The 19,496-nt window shown below is 43.1% G+C and overlaps 1 protein-coding gene across 7 annotated transcripts in view; it reads left to right on the top strand.

Moving 5' to 3' along the window:
• Positions 1-14,191, top strand: part of Grb10 (growth factor receptor bound protein 10) — a 121,674-nt gene extending 107,483 nt beyond the window's left edge. For all 7 annotated transcript variants that reach the window (XM_021647179.2, XM_060365687.1, XM_021647175.2 and 4 more), the window contains exons 12-17: positions 5,667-5,744; positions 6,312-6,428; positions 7,168-7,234; positions 7,445-7,532; positions 10,171-10,264; positions 11,068-14,191. In XM_021647179.2, the coding sequence (XP_021502854.1) occupies positions 5,667-5,744; positions 6,312-6,428; positions 7,168-7,234; positions 7,445-7,532; positions 10,171-10,264; positions 11,068-11,214 (591 nt within the window). In that variant the 3' untranslated portion in view covers positions 11,215-14,191. The remainder of the gene's footprint in view (positions 1-5,666; positions 5,745-6,311; positions 6,429-7,167; positions 7,235-7,444; positions 7,533-10,170; positions 10,265-11,067) is intronic.
• Positions 14,192-19,496: the final 5,305 nt, after the last annotated feature.

Genomic DNA, 19,496 nt, shown 5'->3' with positions numbered 1-19,496 from the left:
GAGGCTGGAGGTATGGCTGCTGGGGTGTGGCTGAGCCAGGTTGAGAGCGGCACTCTGGCTCCTGAGCTCACTTCCTAAGTACTGTGCTTTGCCGCCCTCCCTGAGAGCCCTGGGCAGTTGCATGTCCACTTCCTGTTTTGTTTTATTTTGGTTTGGTTTGTTGTTTTGATACAGGGTTTGTATGTGGCCCACAGCTGGCCTCAAACTCAATCTTCCTGCCTCAGCCTCCCCGGTACTTAGAATAGATCTGATTCTGCATTGAGTTCTAGTGTCCTGGCTACTTTGCAGGTATCATTTGATCCAGTGATCCACAGACTCTGAAGGTTTCAGGATACATCTTGAAGGGCCCTTTTTTCTTGCAGGACTCAACCTGTTCCTTCTCCTGGTAGAAGTCTCTTAGAGTCAAAAGACAAGATCAGGCAGGGCAGGGTGGTATATAGTTCAAAGCCAGAGGAAATCTAGAACCTTCCCTGATAAACTTGTGTCTCTGGTTCTGTGTGGGGGTTTGTCTATCTGTCCATTCCTTACATCTATCTGTCTTTTGCAGAATTAGGGATTAATACCAGGGCCTCTCATATTACTCAGCAAGCACCCTACCACAGAGCTCTATCACCAGGCCTCTTTTTACGCTTCAGTTTGAGACAGTCTCAGTAGATTGCCCAGGCTGGGCCTAAGCTTTCTCTGAAACTCAAGCAGGACTTTACTGATCCTCTTGCCTCTGCTGGGATTACTCCCATGTACTCTCTCCTTTCTTGATACCTTGTTTACTTGTGGTCTCTGTGTGTCATGGTAATGGCAAACTCTCTCCTGGTGCCTGGGAATAGACAGTTTAAACTGAAGATTGCAGCACAGATAACAAAATATCAAGTTGATATCTCATGAGTAGTGTGAAGGTCTTGGTGTGTAATGCAAGAAAAGGTCCATGAGCTTCATCCTCTGAGACACTGTCACCTGCTAGAAATGGACTGGGGTTTTTCATTTATTTGTTTTGTTGTTGTTTAATCTGGGGGAAAAAATGAATTCAGTGTGGAGATTTCATTGCTTTGTTACACCTGTCAACATAGAGATCCTGGAATCTTAAATCATCATGAACAGTTACCTCCACCATCCCTAACCCTGTCTCATTACCATTTCCGATTAGTGGGTGTGGAGTTGGTGCCAGCAGTGTTGAAACTGTAATCTAGATCACATTGTGATCCTAGGACACTTTGGAAGGAAAACTTTGGTGTTGAAAACTAACCAAGGGCCATCTTAGATCTTTTAAGTGCTTGCATAGGTATGCTTTCATTTAAAAAAAAAAAAAAGGAAAGAAAAAGAAAGTAAAAAAGCCTAAAGGCATTGCTGTGCTCAGCATTATAGATTTATTTAGTGGGCAGTGCAGGACATAGGGTCAGATTTTGTTCTTCATCTTTTCCTATTACATCATTGAGTCATTTCTTGGACTATGCCAAAGTGCTAGAAAATTGTAACGGTTACCTACTTCTCCTATATTCTCCCTCCTTTTCTGAAAGTTTCTTAGACTGATGTAAAAATTCCCCCCACAAAATGTCTTGCTGTGTCAGCACAAGAGCCTGTCATTGTGGTTGCTTTGGTTTTAAATTACCCCACCCTGAAAAGGCAATTAGGTTCATGTTCTGCAAGACAGCAGACCACCAAGAGGCACAAGGAGCCTCCTCTGCAAAAAGCACTTTGACAGTAGGACCAGCATGCTGGAAACAAAGAAGAAATTCACTGCAGCGCTCTGAAGCAGCTAAATGCAGGGATCAAAGTCGTCTCCACAGTGAGAAGGTTGTGCAGAACAAAGACTGCACTGGGTGTAATGAGGTCAGAGAAGCCTTGCTTCACACAGCCTGGCATGCCGGGGAGAGCAGCATACGAGGAATCCCAGAGATTTGGGTGCTCAGTGTCCTCAGCCTCCCCTTAACACATATTCTCTGTGACATGCCCTGTCCGTGGCAAAAATGAGACAGATAAGGCCAGTGGGACAAGTTTGACCTCAAGCCAGTTGTGTTCATAGGGAGAGTACACCCATTTGTAATCCTTCTGTTTGAGATAATGGCCACCTTACCTAATGATATTAAAATATCCTTTTTTTTATAACCTATTATTGAGACCAAGTGGAAACTTTGGGTTAATTTTAATTTTTGTGTGTAGATATTAATTAATCTCTTATCTCGGTATATCAGTTGTTCAAACCTTAGACAATTGGAGAGGTTTTTTCCCCCCTCCCCAAAATTTGTTTGTCGTATCCAAAATGTACATGTATGGGATTTGGCCTTTCACTTGCATTTTTTTTTCCCCTGTTTCAGGGCAAAATCTGTAACATATCATAACCAATATGATAGGCAAATAAAAGGCCTGATTTTCTTTTGATTGTGGTGTATTAGAATATTGTAAATTAGCAGGCATCCCCCAGTCTCATTGGCTTGTAACAGCAAAGACTTACTCTTCCCTTCAGCCTGCTAAAACTTGGCAAGGAAAGTAGTCACTATCTGGGTTTCCATAGCCTGGCGAAGGGATAAGAGTACTGCCCTGCATCCTTAGTTAAATGCTCAAACCTGTAGTGACTTTACTGCTTCTGAACCAGGGACATGAACCATCAAATTACAGGGCTCCTGAAGGCTGACCCTAGCTGTACTTAATATATTCCTTTTCCTTAGCATCTGTGCTAAACAGGGTGTGCCCTCCCCCATGAGATTACAGCTCTCTCCTAGTAACAAGCATCTCTTTAAGTTTGTCTTATATTTGTGGAGTTGAGTGCATTCTCTGAAACATTCTTTGACCATGACTCTAAACCTTTTTGTTACCTTTGCATAAAGCAGTAAGCTTGCCCACCACCTCACTTAAGAACGCACATGTCTCACTAAGTTACTGGAGAAAGATCTGTCCTTTTATTCAATGTGTTGGGTCTTCCAGGGTTAATGGCCAGAATGAAAACTAGGTAATAAAGGGAATCTGTCAATGCACAATAGATTCACAAAGCAAATGGATTCCTTTCATTAGATCCCCAAACTCAACCCCATTTGTGATGTTAAACTCCTGTGAACTTTATTGATGTGCTTATGGTCCTTTATTATGTTAATTTATTAATTAGTTTCTTTAGGGGAATGTGTGTGGGCATGTGTGTGGAGGTCAGAGGACAACTTGGGGGAGTCAGTTCTCTCCTTCCACCATGTGGGTTCTGGGGACCAAATTCAGGCTTGGTGGCAAGCACCTTTACTCATTGAGGCACCTCGCCAGCACAGAATGATATTTCTTAACATGGCAAGTTCTGAATGTGGAGACATGGCTGTTGTCTCTTTACACAAAGAAACAAAACGGTCCACTGTTACCTTAATCCTTTGCTTTTTAAGAGAGTCACGTTTAATTTGATGTGAATAGGAAGTGAGAGCCTACGCTGCAATGAAGCAGGAAACATTGTTAGGTCATACTTTCTTTTTTCTGAAGCAATAGAAGGAATTACAAAGGAAATAACATTAATTGGACTATACATGTATCTTTAAAGCCTAGTCAACTAAAATAAAAAGGGAAATGAAAGAAGGCAACTATAGACAGCTGGTACATAAATGGCTCATGGCTCAACAATTTAAAGACTTTGTATGAATACAACTACCACCATGTAGGTCCTCATTTTTAAGTAGAAACAATGTGAATTTGTAGTCTTTAAAGTACAAACAATAAATGTGAAAACAGCCTACTTCCTTAGTAACTGAGAAAAAAAAATCTTATTTAAAAATACAATGCAAATAAATTATAATTTTTTACCTACTTTAAAATAACTAGGAGATCAAGGAGAGAGGGCAACTGAATCAGAAGACATGTCAGTTGAGTAATTATAAAAGTACCTGAACATGCAGCTACTACTACAAACACAAACACAAATACTTACTACATTTGTATTAAATGTGTACAGACTTTGTCTTGTCATTCTCTAAACAGCATTTCCATAGCATGTACATATTAAGTATTCTAACTAATCTGTAGATGGATTAAAGTCTATGAGAAGATAGATAGATAGATGTACATAGGTTCTATAAAAATACTATCTGTTATGGTATTTGTAGTTCATCCCAGAACTCATTCCCCTGACAGATGTTGAAGAAGGACAATATACGGACCATGCATATTTAACTGGTTTTTCAGTCTGTGTCATGATCACTTTTTTGTTTCCAGCGATGTTTCTTGCTTTTATCTAACGTTGGCATCACTGCCTCACTTGGTCTGATTAGTGTTAGAGTAGTTTTTCTTTTACATTGAGTATTTTCATCTATGTTTTCCCTGTATGCCTGTTTCTCATACATTGTTTTTTTCCTTTCCAGTGGCTACCCTAGCACCACAACATGCGTCTTTTTAACTTATTAAAAAGCCATGTAATTTAGTCCTTGCACCACAATCAGGCTGACATAAGAGCTTTCTCCATTTCCCTTACCATCTATCTGAAATGTTCTTGTGAATATTCATTCTCTACCTATTAAGACCTCCTAAGCTGCACTGCTGCTGTGCTTTACATAGTATTCAGATTTTAATCATATGCATATTTACTCTATAATTTTTCCCCTGAACAGGCATTCTTCTCTGTGGGACTAGAAGAACCCAGCTCCCAGCAATCCTTGGAGTGTGGGGCTGAAAAACTCTTAGTCTTGCCCGTGTTATTAAAGGAATGGCTCACTAGTAGCAGCTATTTCTGCTTCCTCACCATTCCTTTGTCCTTTGAATCTCATTGTTTCTGTAAAGATGTCAACTAGCTGTTTTAGTTTTAATGTTTTCTCTGTGTTCTGTTTTGATTTTGTTTGTTTGTTTCAGCAGTTTCCTTGGGACATGCCATTTACATATTCTTGACTGTAGTTTGGTGTCTTCTCAACGATATGGGGGGATTCTTGGTTGTTTTCACTTCAAACAGATGTCCTGACCTGTCCTCTCTCTCTCTTCTCCTCTCCCAGGAGTACACTTACCCTCATGGAGAATGTTTTTGTCGTATTGGACATGTCTGTAATTTAGGAAGGGCTGTATTATAGGACAGAGAGCTTGCATCCCATGCAACAAGGACAAGAGGATACTGCAGCCATTTCATAACTTTATTTTTCTCTTCCTGGTTCTCTCTCTCATAATTTTCTAATTTGGTGTTTTGAATCAATAATTCAGGAGTGCTTTGGGGCTGTTGAAAGTATATGAAACATCTGTCTTTTGGAGACTGGCTTTAGAACTAGAGTCCTGAATTCTTATCTTCTCATGACTTTGGATCACTTGCTTCATTTCTTTGTATTTCAGTTCCGTTTTCTGTCAAGTGGGGCTAATGATAGTGTATAGAGATCATGAAAATGGGAAGTAGTAAGTGAAATAGAGCACTCAGAGTATTTAACTCATGCAGAACTCAGGAAAGTTGATTATTCTTGACCTTGGCATTACAGTATGTGTTGTTGCCCTCTTTGTTTCCCTCTCCAACAGTCCCAGACCAGTCAGCACCCCCCTCTCTTCCAGGATAGAAGTTCTGAGGCAGAACTGAACTGAAGTGCACCATCTTCAGCGTGTTAGACGCATGGGGGGCCTTTGGCAGAGAGTAGTCGGCTCTTGTGTATAAGCATTGCCCTCCCAGCGGTGGGGTTTGCTGGGGGCTGGGGCTGTGGGAGCCCTCGGGTGCTGTACTGACTCTAGTCTTTCCTCTTCAGTACGGAATGCTCCTGTACCAAAACTATCGCATCCCGCAGCAGAGAAAGGCTTTGCTCTCTCCCTTCAACACACCTATGGTAAGTAGAGTCAGAGCCCTCGATAGTGAAGGCTGTGGAAATTCAGTGCGGCACACCTCACCCATTCCAAAAATAGCAGCAGCCACTTCTAGCTCTACAGGAACCATCTTTCTTATTCCTTTTGTTCCTTTAAGCCATAGAACCCATGAGTGCTTAAGTCATTCCCTGGTGAGGATGTTGAGAATGTAACCATTCCTGTTCCCCAAAAGCACAGAAATGTACTGTATTATTAAAATGTGATCTAAAAGACCCTCTGGTACCTATTCCCAGGAGAGAGAGAGAGCAAGCTATATCATAGAAGAATCTAGTGTTTGCTTCCCTGAACTAATGCCCCAAGCATGGTCAGCACTGAGGAGTTGGAGATGATCAACTTTCTTTTTAAACCAAGCCCAAAGACATTTTTAGTTTGGTTCCATTTAAATCACTGAGTTGTCAACCCAAACCAGAAAATTTTGTATCACCCTTCCTGGGTATCTCTATGATTGTCTCATGGAGGGAGGATGGTCTCAGGCATGCCACCCTGGCTGTTTTCCCTGCATCTTAGAATCTGTGGCCTTTGCTTTACAGCGCAGTGTCTCTGAGAATTCTCTTGTGGCGATGGATTTTTCTGGACAAACCGGAAGAGTGATTGATAATCCGGCTGAAGCCCAGAGTGCTGCCCTGGAAGAGGGCCATGCTTGGCGGGTACGGCACTAGCCTTAGTCTGGTTGAAACTGGTTACACACAAACACCCAGGTTTTTCCAGGAAAATGGCTCCACTGGTGTTGGTGAAAGGGAGTTATGGGAGTAAGTGCAGGAAACAGCTGGCCCCAGAGGCCCTCCATGCTGTCAGCCTTCCACACCACTCTGTCCTGGGCTGTTCCTGCTGATAAATTACTAGTGGCTGTTCGTGTAGGGCACAGGGCCAGACGTTCGCATGAGGACTCCACAGGGAACAGTCCTCTCACTGAGCTCAAGTGCTGAATCTGCAGATGGAAAGATTATCTCCCATCTCAGGTTTCCCTGAAATTTAAAGACCATGTGCAGAACACCTGCCCAGGCCTCTGCTTAGAAGACGCTCCCAGTCCTTCAGCCATAGTGTGGGAAAAGGGCAAAAGTCTTGAGCACACGGACTCTGGGGGACAGTGTTCTGAGACCTGCCAGGGTTAAAGCGGCAGCCTAGGCTGCTCGGCTGTGTCTCCAGGATTTCCATTGTAGTAGCATGTTGCTACCGCCGCCAGTGCTAGGATGGCTAAAAATAAACAAAGTGCATTTGCTTGGTGTTCTCTGCCATTTTGGCCAATAAGCTCTTTATTCTCCATAGTCAGGTGGTATCATCAGAGTCTAAGGGTTTGGGGACACTGCTCAGCCACCCTGTCCTGGACAGTGGGTGACTTGGTATGTCAGTCTCTCATCTTTGCTGATGTAAGCATTTCTTTTGTAGAAGCGCAGCACAAGGATGAATATCCTAAGCAGCCAAAGCCCCCTTCATCCTTCAACCCTGAATTCAGGTGAGCATGGCTAACTGCTTTGTATTACATGTAAAGGCAAAGAAGAGCCCTGCCTTCTGAACCGCTCTGAGCTGTGCGCAGTGCACTGTCAAGAGTGTACCGTGCTTCTATAACTGAGCTCCATGTTTGTCAGGGTTGTTTTCTGGCCTTTTTGAGGGTCTCTTCTTAAGAAAAGACATGGCTTACCCTGTATTTCCCATCCTTCTGCAGTGATTCACAGGACTCAGCATTGGTTCCATGGACGTATCTCCCGCGAGGAGTCTCACAGGATCATCAAGCAGCAAGGTCTCGTGGACGGGTAAGGAAACTCTACTAACAGAAGATCTATTGAGGTCTCACTGTGTCAAGCACGTGGTCTGCCTCACTACACACAATTCCCTTGCGGAAACCAGGTCATAGTCAAAATATACTAGCCTGGCCAAGTTAAGGACAGAGGTGATTCTCATCTATCCCCTCCTGCATGTATCCAGATGTGTCCTTTACCTCTTAAATGAAATTTAAATAGAAAACAACAAGACTAAAGACTATTTTTACTTTCTAAGGCAGTGAACAAATAGAAGAAATCACCAACACCTTTTTATTTATACACTTCAGAGCCACAAGAAGCTTTCCTCTCACAGTTGTGACTGCTCAATAAATTGTCTCACTCTTAAGCCCAGCTGGACAACAGAGGATGGCTTCACTCGTATATGTGTAGTGGATGATGGCGGCCATTGGCCAGAGTGACTAGGTGACTGACTGTATACGTGTCTGTAGCAAGTTGACCTGTAAGCATTCACATCATAGCTGTCACAAGGTTACCAGGATCCAGCAAGAGAGTTTGGACCTCAGGGTGCAAGCTATTTTGTGGCTGCCATTATCCCAATGGCCTCTCCCAGCCCAGAGTAACTGTTCACCTTTGCCTTCATCTTGTCCTAGAGCCCTATCTACAGATAGAAATAGTTGATAAATGACTAAGATGGCAACCATCTTGCCTCTGATCAGAAAGGAACACTCCAAGCTCCCAGGTTTCAGTGAGTGAATAACCTTGTTCTTTCCAGGGCATCTTGTCATCATGTTATCAACATGTTCCACAACAATGACATCCATGGTGATGCCCCACCCCAACACCAAAAAATGGGCAGGTTTATTTTAAAACCTGCCTTTCCCTTCTTCCCTTCCTTGACCCTTGTCTTCCACTGGTCCATCTCTTCCCCACCAAATAGGACTGGTCCCTCCTCTTTCTGTTTCCACTGATTTCATGGGATCACTGTAGATACAGATAAAGATATATAGTTAATTCTTGATTCCGCATGTGAGAGACGTGCAGTATCATGGATCTAGGATAACATTCTCCCTATGAGCCTGGCTAAACCAAGCCATGGAGTAAGATGCTATTTGGTGTTACCCAGAGTGTGCAAATTCTAAAGACTACAAGTTCCTTCAAAATTTCATGCTGAGGAGGTTATAGTGTTAGGTAGGGTTAGGAGCTTTGTGGTTAAGCCCCTGGGAGAATCAGAGTAGAGATTTGCATTTTAAAGGCACTGATGTGTTCTACCTTTCAAGTGTGGATTCCCCAGTCCTATTTAACTGCCTTCTGTTCTAATATTATATTTTACAAGCTGGTGACACCACTAATGGTGATAGTTTGGTTTAATGTCTCAGGATGTTTCTTCTTCATAATGACAAGTAGGGCTTGGAAACTTTCTTTTCTTCCTCCCTAGTGTGTTGAAGGTATGGGAAGGCATGAGTTTGGGCTTCTTTGTGCTGTTCTGTTTTAAATTTTATTTTGTAATTGTTTAGAAGTTGTAGAAAAGTTACAAGAAAAATGCAATCAACTCTGGTATGTAACTTTACCCAAGACTAGTGGTTAACAGGACAGCACATGCACTCTGTCATTGTTTATTTATTCATTTTAATCATTTAAAAGTAAATTATAGCTTCATGTCCTTTTATTCCTAGTGATTTCTGGGTGGAAGTTTTGTGTGGTTTTACATAACCACAGTGGCATTATAAAAGCCAGGAAGCTAACACTGATATGCTTGCCCGCTTACTTATTTAAACTTTTGGAGTACCCCTCACTGTATGCTTTATAACAAAAAAGAAGAAAAAGAAATCCATAACCTTGGGTCCCGCATCTGACATCCTCATAGGCATTACAGTTCGCTCCTGTTGTGAGTAGAAGCCAGACCTGACAAATGGTGTCTGGATTCACTCCAGACAGTGTCCCATGGCTAGAGCTGGCTCGTATATCTGGGGCAGGAGTACACAGGAAGTGGTGTAGGAGTCTGCTCAGTGTATCCAGTCTGGAGGCGTCTGAGCTCCATTTGCCCTATCCCTGGATAAAGACGGTCGCCGTCTGAGTCCTGTACCATCAAGCTTTTGTGAAAAGGAAATACCAAGAGTAAGGCAGTTTGGAGTGGCGAATATTGGGGTTTTTTTTGTTGTTGTTGTTGTTGTTTTTCAACTTGTAAACTCTGGTTTTAGCTCCCGCAGATGCTCTTCTTTGTCCCAGGGAGTGAAGGGTGTGAGGAGTGCCAGATGGATTCTTCACTTATGTAGTTGGTTATTCTCTAGGGAAAATCTCCTCTTTGCTGGATAATTTGGACATGTCCCTTGACAATCTTTGAGCACGTCCTGACTCTCTGGACAGAAGGTTCCAGCTCTATCTTTGTCCTTTCCCTGCCTAACCAGAATCAGCCGTATAATCAATGGTCCTTGGTCCCTGGTGCCTTTCATTGTTGAATGACATTCCAAACTGACTTCTGGGTGCTGCATCCACTACAGCTACAGAAAGTCACTCAGGTCACTCAGACAGAACACCAAAGTGTCATGGCTGCCAGCCCCTTTTTGTCAGGCAGCTCTGGCCATCGTGCATATGCATATATTCATACATGGGCAATTCATTTTGGATTTGAAAAAGAATGAGTAGTCAATAGCCGGTTTCCCCTCTCCAGGCTGTTCCTCCTCCGTGACAGCCAGAGCAACCCAAAGGCGTTCGTACTGACACTGTGCCATCACCAGAAGATTAAAAACTTCCAGATCCTGCCTGTAAGTACCTTCAAACCTGCCCTTTTTAAGCCCTCTGGTTCTGTTTCTGATATGATTTCCAGTTTAAACATGACAAGCTATAGATAGTAGCAGAGAGAGCTTCCAGTCTAGGGAAGCAGTTCTCAAGAGTACCCATGAGGGAATGATGCTGAGAGTGCTGCCATTACCCTGAGACTCCTCAGCTTCTGTGTAACTGACTGGGATGGAGGAGTTAGGTCTACTGGGCTCTTGATGCAGACTTGTCATTGGCTGTTCTGTTCTCAGCACAGGAACGGCCCTACTTGTGACTGCTCGAAATTATAAAGGAGTTTGCTAATCATTTGCTAGATGCATCTTTTCACAAGGTTGAACTGGAGTTTTCTAGACTGGACCAAGTGGAGGCCATAGGCTAGTGAGGGACATAGAGCCAGGTAAACTTAAGGCTGATATGCAGATTGCCTGAGCCCTTTGACAAGAATGCCTTGAGTGTGCTATGTGTAGCAGAGACTCAGTTGGTGAACTTACATTCCTGAGTCTGGTGAGCTAAGAGCAGCTTTAAAGCCCTTCTGAATCTCAGGAAGCCAGGCAGCCAAGCCATACCAAGTGACCTTTGCCCCTTTTCCAGAGTCACACAGTGAGATTCTAGCACCCAACACAAATACTGGCTCCCTACCTGCCATGCCAGCTGACCTACCTTGCCAACTCAGTGTGTGATTCTCAGGAACAGAACCGTGCATGGGCAAATTTGCTCCTGACCACAGGCCACGGGTTGGCCCCCACGGTCACAGCCTCTAACATGGCAAGTGTCTTCTGTGTCTCCACAGTGCGAGGATGATGGGCAGACATTCTTCACTCTGGATGATGGGAACACCAAGTTCTCCGATCTGATTCAGCTGGTCGACTTCTACCAGCTCAACAAAGGTGTTCTGCCCTGCAAGCTGAAGCACCACTGCATCCGCGTGGCCTTATGACCTCCTTGCCCTCTCACAGAGGCTGGAGGCAGCAACACTGGAACGGAGAAGAGAGGCCTGCATGAGGGTGAGGACACACATCTACTCCCACCCGAAGACTCAGAACAACATGGCTTTTTGATCGGTACCAACCGACCAACATCAATTAGTTATTGGACTTCACAAAGATTTGCTGCTGCAGATCAAGCAGGACCACCTCCCTCTGCGTCAGCCATTTAAAATTGGGGGAGGGATGAGATCCAGTGCAAGTGTGGGAAGAAACTGGAATGACGATTTTTGATTAGGCCACATAGGGTGAAAAATCGCAGAGAAGTGATTGGAAATGAACTCTTGCCCTGGAATAATCTTGACAATTAAAACCGCGATGTTTACTTTTTTGTATTGATCACTTTTTTGCACTCCTTCTTCGTTGTCAATGTTGTACTCAGCCTATGGTAGGAGAGGATGTGGCTTTGCAACCCAGATGAGACAAAGAATTTTTGAATTGGCAGACTTCGGCCTACAAATGGGTCCCCAAAGTTTTCTAGAGGGCATCCTGCTCTCTGCAGGTTGTGACAGTGTGGATTTGGCTCCTACATTATAGACACCCCAGTCCTTCCCATTATACTTGAAAAGCTTTTTTTTTTTTTTTTTTAATTAAATAATAAAAGGTGTCAACCATGGTCGACACCAAGCATGTTTTGCGGACTCAGTCAAGCTGCCACAGTCTGGTCATCATTGTTGTTGTGCTGATGTCTGGTCATTTATTATTAGTGTGTCTCGTTCTCCACAGTGCAGGAGACCTTGTTACTTTGGAAAACTCACTGTTCCCCAGCACAGCACAGCTGCATGACCTCAGCTTTAGACTGATGTCAGCCAGCCTTCTTGGAACACATTGGTATTCATTGTGGATGCCACATAGTCCATCTGGGGTGCCCTGTGCCTCACATTTTCACAGCCGCCCACTGTTGTAGAATAATCGCTGCCTTTGCTCTCTGCAGTAGCCTCAGTCATTTCAGTTCTCCCACAGGGGTGGGATTGGGGGGAGGGAGGGTTAATGGATCTAAAAAGAAAATGTCATCTTGTTGGCCTTGTGCTCTGTCACCCTGAGCTTCTATGGTGATAAAAAGATAAGGAAACATTGCAGAAGGCACAGCATAGGCTGGCTTTGAGTCTTTGCTTGATGACCTCTGCACCCTACTGAAAACCCCCTAAGCCAGCAGTAGCAGGGTATGCAGAGGCTCTGCCTCTGCTAGCTTAGGGTGAGAAGTACCTCACAGTGGTGGTGAATATTGGACAGTTTTTTAGCAGCATGATGTTTGCTTCCTCCTCCAAGAGAGGAGTCAGAAGGTGGCCGGAGTTACCTTTGGGTCCCCTGAGCTCCATGGAGGACCCTTTGTTGTCCCCTAAATGATTTACCAGGCATGAGAGTAGCAGACAGGACTCTTTTTGAGAAACACACAGATAGCTGTGGTGAACAGGCTTCCCTTTCCTGACACCACACAGGAAGTTTGCTACGTACCTGAGCTAGCCACTAGATTGCCAGTCCCGACTTGGCGAAGTGCTCCCCAGGGAGCCACTTCTGATTTGCCCTGCGGTTGACGGCATAGTGGAAGATAGATGTGACAGCGCTTTGTAATGCAGGTCAGCTGCGAGCTGGTCCACAGTATAGAAACACTGTAGTTCACAGACCATGCAATCCGTGTTTCCACGAGATGTTTATTACAACAAATGAAGAATTTTTTTCGTTTTTTTTCTTTTTATCTTTTTAATCTTTTTTCCTTTTTTTAGTAAAACATTTTCGTAAGCATAAATGCTCAATTGCATTTCTCTTTTCTTTCGCAGCTAGTTAATCATTCAGTTGACAATGAGATAATTCTCAAGTTCATGCCTGGCAGCAGGCTTCCACTGATCTTCCCCTTAGGGACAGATAACGGACATTTTCAGTTTTACCATACTCATTTCTTTTTTGCTGACTTCAAGGTCAGAACTTTACAAAACAGACAACAAACAACCCTATGGTTTTCTCTCTCCAGTTTACACAGAACAGTCCCCACAGTGCATAGTCCTTCTCTCGTTTGCCTCTGCAGTAGGACAGCTAGGACGTGTAGCTCATATTTATAAGTACGCATTTTATTTAAGAGGAAGTATAGGCTTGACTCTGGTTCACAATTTTGTATGTAGCTGGTTTGACGTAGTGTTTTGTACTTCCCTTGCCGAAGTGAATTGTTGAAGGCTGCAACCCGCCTTGAGTGTAGCAGACTTCAGTGGCCCCGAGCTCGCCAGCCTTTGCACAGGCAGCTGGGAATTCCACCAGAAACAGCTAGTCCCTTGGTTAGTGGGTACCCAGCCCCCCCTAGCCAGAGACTGAAGGACATTTGACTTTTATTTTTGTATTTAATTGACATGAATGTAAAGGGGACAGCTCAGGGTTGTTTTGGAGCCTGTTTTGACTTTGTAATCTCTGCCTGTGATTTTCTTTTCTAAATGACAACTCCGTGTAGCCACCTGGACTAAGTTGAGAAGGAAAATGCCAAATGCTTTGGGTTTTTAGAGTTTTCATAGGTAGGCTCTGTTATATTATTAGGTGTTAGAGTTTCTGAACGTGGTTTTTTTTTTCTTGTTTGCTTAAACTTTGAAAAAATATGTGCCTCAGCTTAGATGTTTTGTCTTCTCCTTTCTGCACTTAAATACCTGACAGTCTGTCCGATCACTGCGCCTTCACCTCTGAGGGCGCGGCTAGCTCATCGTAGATTTGTGATGTCATAGTGCAAACCGCAGTGACCGGAAAGTGACCTGACATGTAAACGTTTTCAGGGAATGCAGAGGATGTTAATTAACAGACAAAACCTTTATCCCGCGTGCTTTGCTTCACTCTGTGCTATATAGCTCTTTGGCTCGTGAACCTTATTGTAAACTTTCAGGTATTTTTGTACAAATAAGGGACTGATGTTCTGTTTCTTGTTATTAGAAATAAACATTAATACAGTGTTCTTCATTTTCTGTCGTTTGTGTCGTTTGTGCGTCTTCGTAAAAACTGGGCTTGGGGTGGGTCACAGTGTTTGCTCTGAACACAAGAAAAACAGATTCCAGATCCCCAGTATCTGTATGTGTAGAAGTCAGGTAACATCACGAGGCCAGCTCAGTTACGCCAGGACAACCTAGCCAGCTTCTTCCTGTCTTCCCCGCCAGAAAAAGTCAGGCCTGGGCTAGAGAGACATGGCTCAGTTGGAAAAGCGGTTGCCACACAAGATAAAAATGAGAGATCTAACCAGGCAATGGTGGCATATACCTTTAATCCCAGCACTCAGGAGGCAGAGGCAGGCAGATCTCTTGAGTTCAAGCCCAGCCTGGTCTACAGAGAAAGTTACAGGACAGCAAGGCTACAAAGAGAAACCCTGTCTTGGGAAAAAAAAAAAAAATGGGGTAGGGGGTGGGAGGGGTGAGTTGACAGACACAATAATGAGTTCTATAACCAGAACCCACAGAAAAGGCAGTAGTGGCACACACTTTGTCCCTGTGCTAATGGGACAAAGCCAGATCTCTGGGGCTTGTTGGCCAGTTGGCTAGCCTAACTGATGAGTTCCGGATCAGTTGATGAACTTTGTCTCACAAAACAAAGTGGGTGGTACCTGAGGAAATGACACTAAAGGTTAACCTCTGGTCTACACACACACAGAAGCATCCAAGTTCATGGAAGCCTATATACCCAAGAATTTGTACAGGCATACACATAAGGAATCACAGACCTCGGAAGGTTGCAGAGAGTCAGCTATCCACAGAAGTTTAACCAGCACCTCCAAAATCAACATTCATATTTAACAAGGCACTAAAACATCAAGGTCCTGGGTTTTCTTGTCAAGAAAGAAATTTAGGGGCCCATAAAAGATGGCTTGGCAATTAAGAGCACCAGCTGCTCTTCCAGTTTGGTTCCCAACATTCACTTGACAGCCCACAACCGCCTGTTAATTATAGTTCCAAGGAATCCGATACCCTTCTCTGGCCTCCTCAGGCACCAGGCATGCACATGATACACAGACATACGTGCAGGCAAAACGTTCATACACATAAAAAAATAACATTTGTTTTGTTTTTCAAGACAGCCCTGGCTATCTTGAAACTTACTTTGTAGACCAGGCTGTCCTTGAGTTTAGAGATCCACCTGCCTCTGCCTCCCAAGTGCTGGGATTAAAGGCGTATGCCAATTTTGAAAAGGAACTGGCAGATTAAGAAAATAAACACACTGCCATTGCTGTTGTAAGCCCTTAACTGAATGGCTCTACATCTTTGCTTCCTGTCTTCGTGTCTCCCCCACAACCTACCCCAATGACCCAGAGAAAGTGGATTTTGTCACCTGTAATGTTTGGAAGACTTGTGTTGTTTTAGAACAAATTGGCTAGCCAGACTAGCCAGAATTGGTGAGCCCTGGGTTCTTTGAGAGACAATGTTTTGGTAAATTAAGTAGAGAGTGATGGAGGAAGACAACCGATGTTGCTGTCAGGCTTTGACATGCACACCACACACAACATGAATCTATCTTTGCTATAAGCGCCCCTCACAAAAACAGGCAAACCTGGAAGGCAGGGCACTAATGTACCGTGAAACTCCCTGATCAGGACACATGGCCTTGATTCACGGGCCTGACAGAGCGAGGGCAGGCGAGGCACCACCCGATCACAGTTTCCAAAAAGGGACACAAGCCCAACAGAGCACGCGTGAAGAAAACAATGCTTGGAGAACAATGTGGACCTTGATTTCACTGCTTCGTATGTACTTAAGATATATCTTCTGTGCCATGCATGGGTGTACATGCTTAAAACACCAACACTCGGGAGGAAGAGGGAGGAGGATCAGAAATGTCAAGGCTAGCCTTAGCAATATAGGAAGTTAGAGGCCAGAAGCCACCTTGGACTATATGAGACTCTTTCAAAAAATATTTTTCCATGACTATTAAAAACACTTAAGCATAAAACTCAGTCATATCACTTTGTATGTTGGCACTTAGACCTCACTCTTAATAAGGGTTGAAAACAAACAAGGGAAAATGCATCATAGAAAGTATTTGTCTCAGTTTGTTTTCTATTATGGTGATGGAACACCATAACCAAAAGCACCTTGGGAAAAAAAAAATTTTTACCTCGTCTTACAGTTGTAGTCCATTGCAAAGGGAAGCCAGGGCAGGAGCTCAAGGGGGTTCCCTCTTCTCAGATGACTTTGTGTTGAGTTGACCAAAAAAAAAAAAAAAAAAAAAAAAAAAACCACCACAATTGACTCTTTTTCACCTTGACACACAACCACAACACTATTAAAGCATAAACTTTTCTTTCTTGTTTGTACCCAAGAATCCGTGTTAATATCACAACATAAAGAATAACTATACAACATCTTTAACATTTTTAAAAGTCCAAATTCTCTTTTTTAAAAAAAAGTCTCTGAAAATCAAAACTCTCAGTTGTGGGCCCCTATAAAATAAAAAATAAGTTACACACTTCCATTCCAAGAGGAAAGAACCAAGGCATAGTCACAATCAAAGCAAAACCAAAATTCAACAATGTAAATTAAATCCTGTAGCTCAGTGTCCTGAATCTGAGATGCCCATCACAGTGACCTCTCCTGGCCTCTTACAGTGCAAGCCTCAGTGTTCTCCATGACCCTTCGTGCCTTCAAAATCAATAACAGCTCGGAGACTATTGCACATTACCAAGTTCAGCTGCCATAAATCCTCACATGCCTCACCCCAGCCTGGGAGTGGGGGTTGAGGGGGGAGGGTGTGGGGAGGAGCAAGGGGAACATGGCCAGATCTATCACAGCAATAGCCCATGATCCTTGTATCTGTTGGTGTGATAAAACACCATGCTTGACCAAAAAAAAAAAAAAAAAAAAAAAAAGCTATTTGGGAAAGGGATTATTTCAGTTTACAATTTCTCATGAAGGGAAGTCAGGGCAAGAACTGAAGCAGAGATCACGGAGGAACACTGATTAACTGGCTGGCTTGCTCGTCCTGGCTTATTTTTTGTTTGTTTTGTTTTGTTTTTTAATTTATTTTTGGTTTTCAAAGACAGGATTTCTCTGCGTAGCCCTGTATGTCCCAGAACTTGCTCTGTAGATGAGGCTGGCCTCAAACTCACAGAGCTCCTACCTTTGCCTTCCAAATGCTGGGATTAAAAGTGTGCACCACCACTGCCCAGCTTGTTTGCTTTCTTAAACATCTCAGGACCATCTGGCCTGGGATGGCACCACGGTACAATCCTGAGATTTGTCAATTCTACTATTGTGGGCCAGATTTAAAGCAAGCTTTATTAAATACCAACCAAGAGGTGCAGGTTGGTCAACACCACACCATGGAATTTTCCATCTGAAAGGCCCCTAGGCACGCTTACAAGTTACTCTTGGGCATTACAGATAGATCCTCCCATATCAATCATCAATCAAGAAAAAGCCCCGCAGGCTTGTGGGTAAGTCATTCAAATGGAGATATGTTTTCAGATGACTCCAGCTGGCGACCAAAACGAACAAACCACCTAACTAACCAAGCAACACAGATTCTGTGTGTCAACCGATCATCCACCACAGAGGTTAAGCTGCTATCACAGGCCAGGAGAGGCAGCAGCAGAAAGATCAGAGTGACCAAAGAGAGCCATGCCACCAAGGTCAACTCAGCTCCAGAGGGCATCCTCAAGATAAATGGCATATTTTAAGGAGCCATGAAAAACCATGTGCTAGAAAAGGTAGTTAACATCAGTGTTCTTTTTCTGATTGTTTGTTTGTTTTCTGGAGCACAGGGTACACCTTCAAACTAGAGGTTTGATTCCTTGGATTTGTTCATGTATTACATCTGGGTGTGTTTTTTAGTTTGGTTTTATTTTTATTTTTTTCCAACGGTACTAGGGATTGAACCCAGGACCTCATGCATGCTAGGCAGGCACTTTACCACAGAACTAAATTCCTAACCACTTTGTTAGGTTTTAAAGAGCACAGTTTGTTGGCTCACTTTTACCTGCTGCTCATGACATCTGCTTTTCCCAAGTCCTTTGGTACTTGTGTCCATTCAACTTTTTGCCACCCTCTCAACTACTCCTTGATGTTGTACACAAAATAAATCAGCAAACCCTGTGACAAAGGGCTGTGGGGAAAGTTCAAGGCAATTATAACTGATCATCTCATTAAATCCCCCTTCGCACATGGAAGGACTCACACCTTCCAGATGGCCCTCCTGAAATGCTTTCCAATAAATTTTACAACCAAAAAACATTTTTACTTGGTTTTTCCATTGAATATTAATCAGATGTCATTTTGGAGGCTTGTTGTTTGAAATAAAAGTTATGGCCAATTCTCTTAGTAATAAAATCTCTGCTGGAATTACATACAGCCAGACCTCTGAATCTACCAGTCTCAGTAGATTTAGCTAAGCCTGAACTGAAACTGTTGCATTATTGCCAATGTGTACTCTCTAGTTGGGTTCATAGAGGTTACATAGTGAATATTTACAGCCTCCCTTTTCTTTATTCCCTAAACAGTATAGCATAGCAATTATTACACTACTATATACATTATTACTACTATATACTAATACTTTATATTATCTTAGGTACTATAAGTGTTCTTATAGTACCTAAGATACAAAGTTTACAAGAGCATATGTTTAGGTTATATACAGATAAGATGCCATTCTGCATATGGGACCTAAGAATTTACAGATAAAATTTATATATAGAAAGATATTTGTTTTATCTAAAGGACATATTGTAACCAATCTCCCATAGATAAATAGGAATAGTACTGTGTGCTTTATCAGGTATACACTGAGGTGTACAGCATAAGAGAATGCTAAAAGATAAGCACTGGTCAGAGGGTAGATTCATCTGGAGGGTGTGTAATAAGAATTGTGAAAATGAGCCAAGCGGTGGTGGCTCACATCTTTAATTCCAGCACTTGGGAAGAAAGTGGATCTCTGTGAGTTCAAGGCCAGAATGGTCTACGGAGTGAGTTCCAGGACAGCCAGGGCTACACAGAGAAACCCCATCTCTAAACAAACAAACAAAATTATGAAGATGAAGGTGATCATAGGTGGTCTTAAACCTTGTATGTTCTGCCCAATGATACCACTAGTCCATAGAACTTTGAATTCAAATTTACATTAATTATACAATAAAAGGGGGGCATGGAGATGGCTCCATGAGTCAAAGCAATTGCTTCACAAGCCTGATGAATACTGTTCTGATTCCTAGAACCAATGTTCAAAATAATAATAATAATAATAATGTAGTACCCATCTACAACCCTAACACTGCTATGGTGATCTG

This window comes from Meriones unguiculatus, chromosome 12, assembly GCF_030254825.1.
Source record: "Meriones unguiculatus strain TT.TT164.6M chromosome 12, Bangor_MerUng_6.1, whole genome shotgun sequence".
NCBI classification, from domain to species: domain Eukaryota; kingdom Metazoa; phylum Chordata; class Mammalia; order Rodentia; family Muridae; genus Meriones; species Meriones unguiculatus.
The sequence above is the reverse complement of the archived record's forward strand: the minus strand, read 5'-3'. Positions and strand labels throughout refer to the sequence as shown.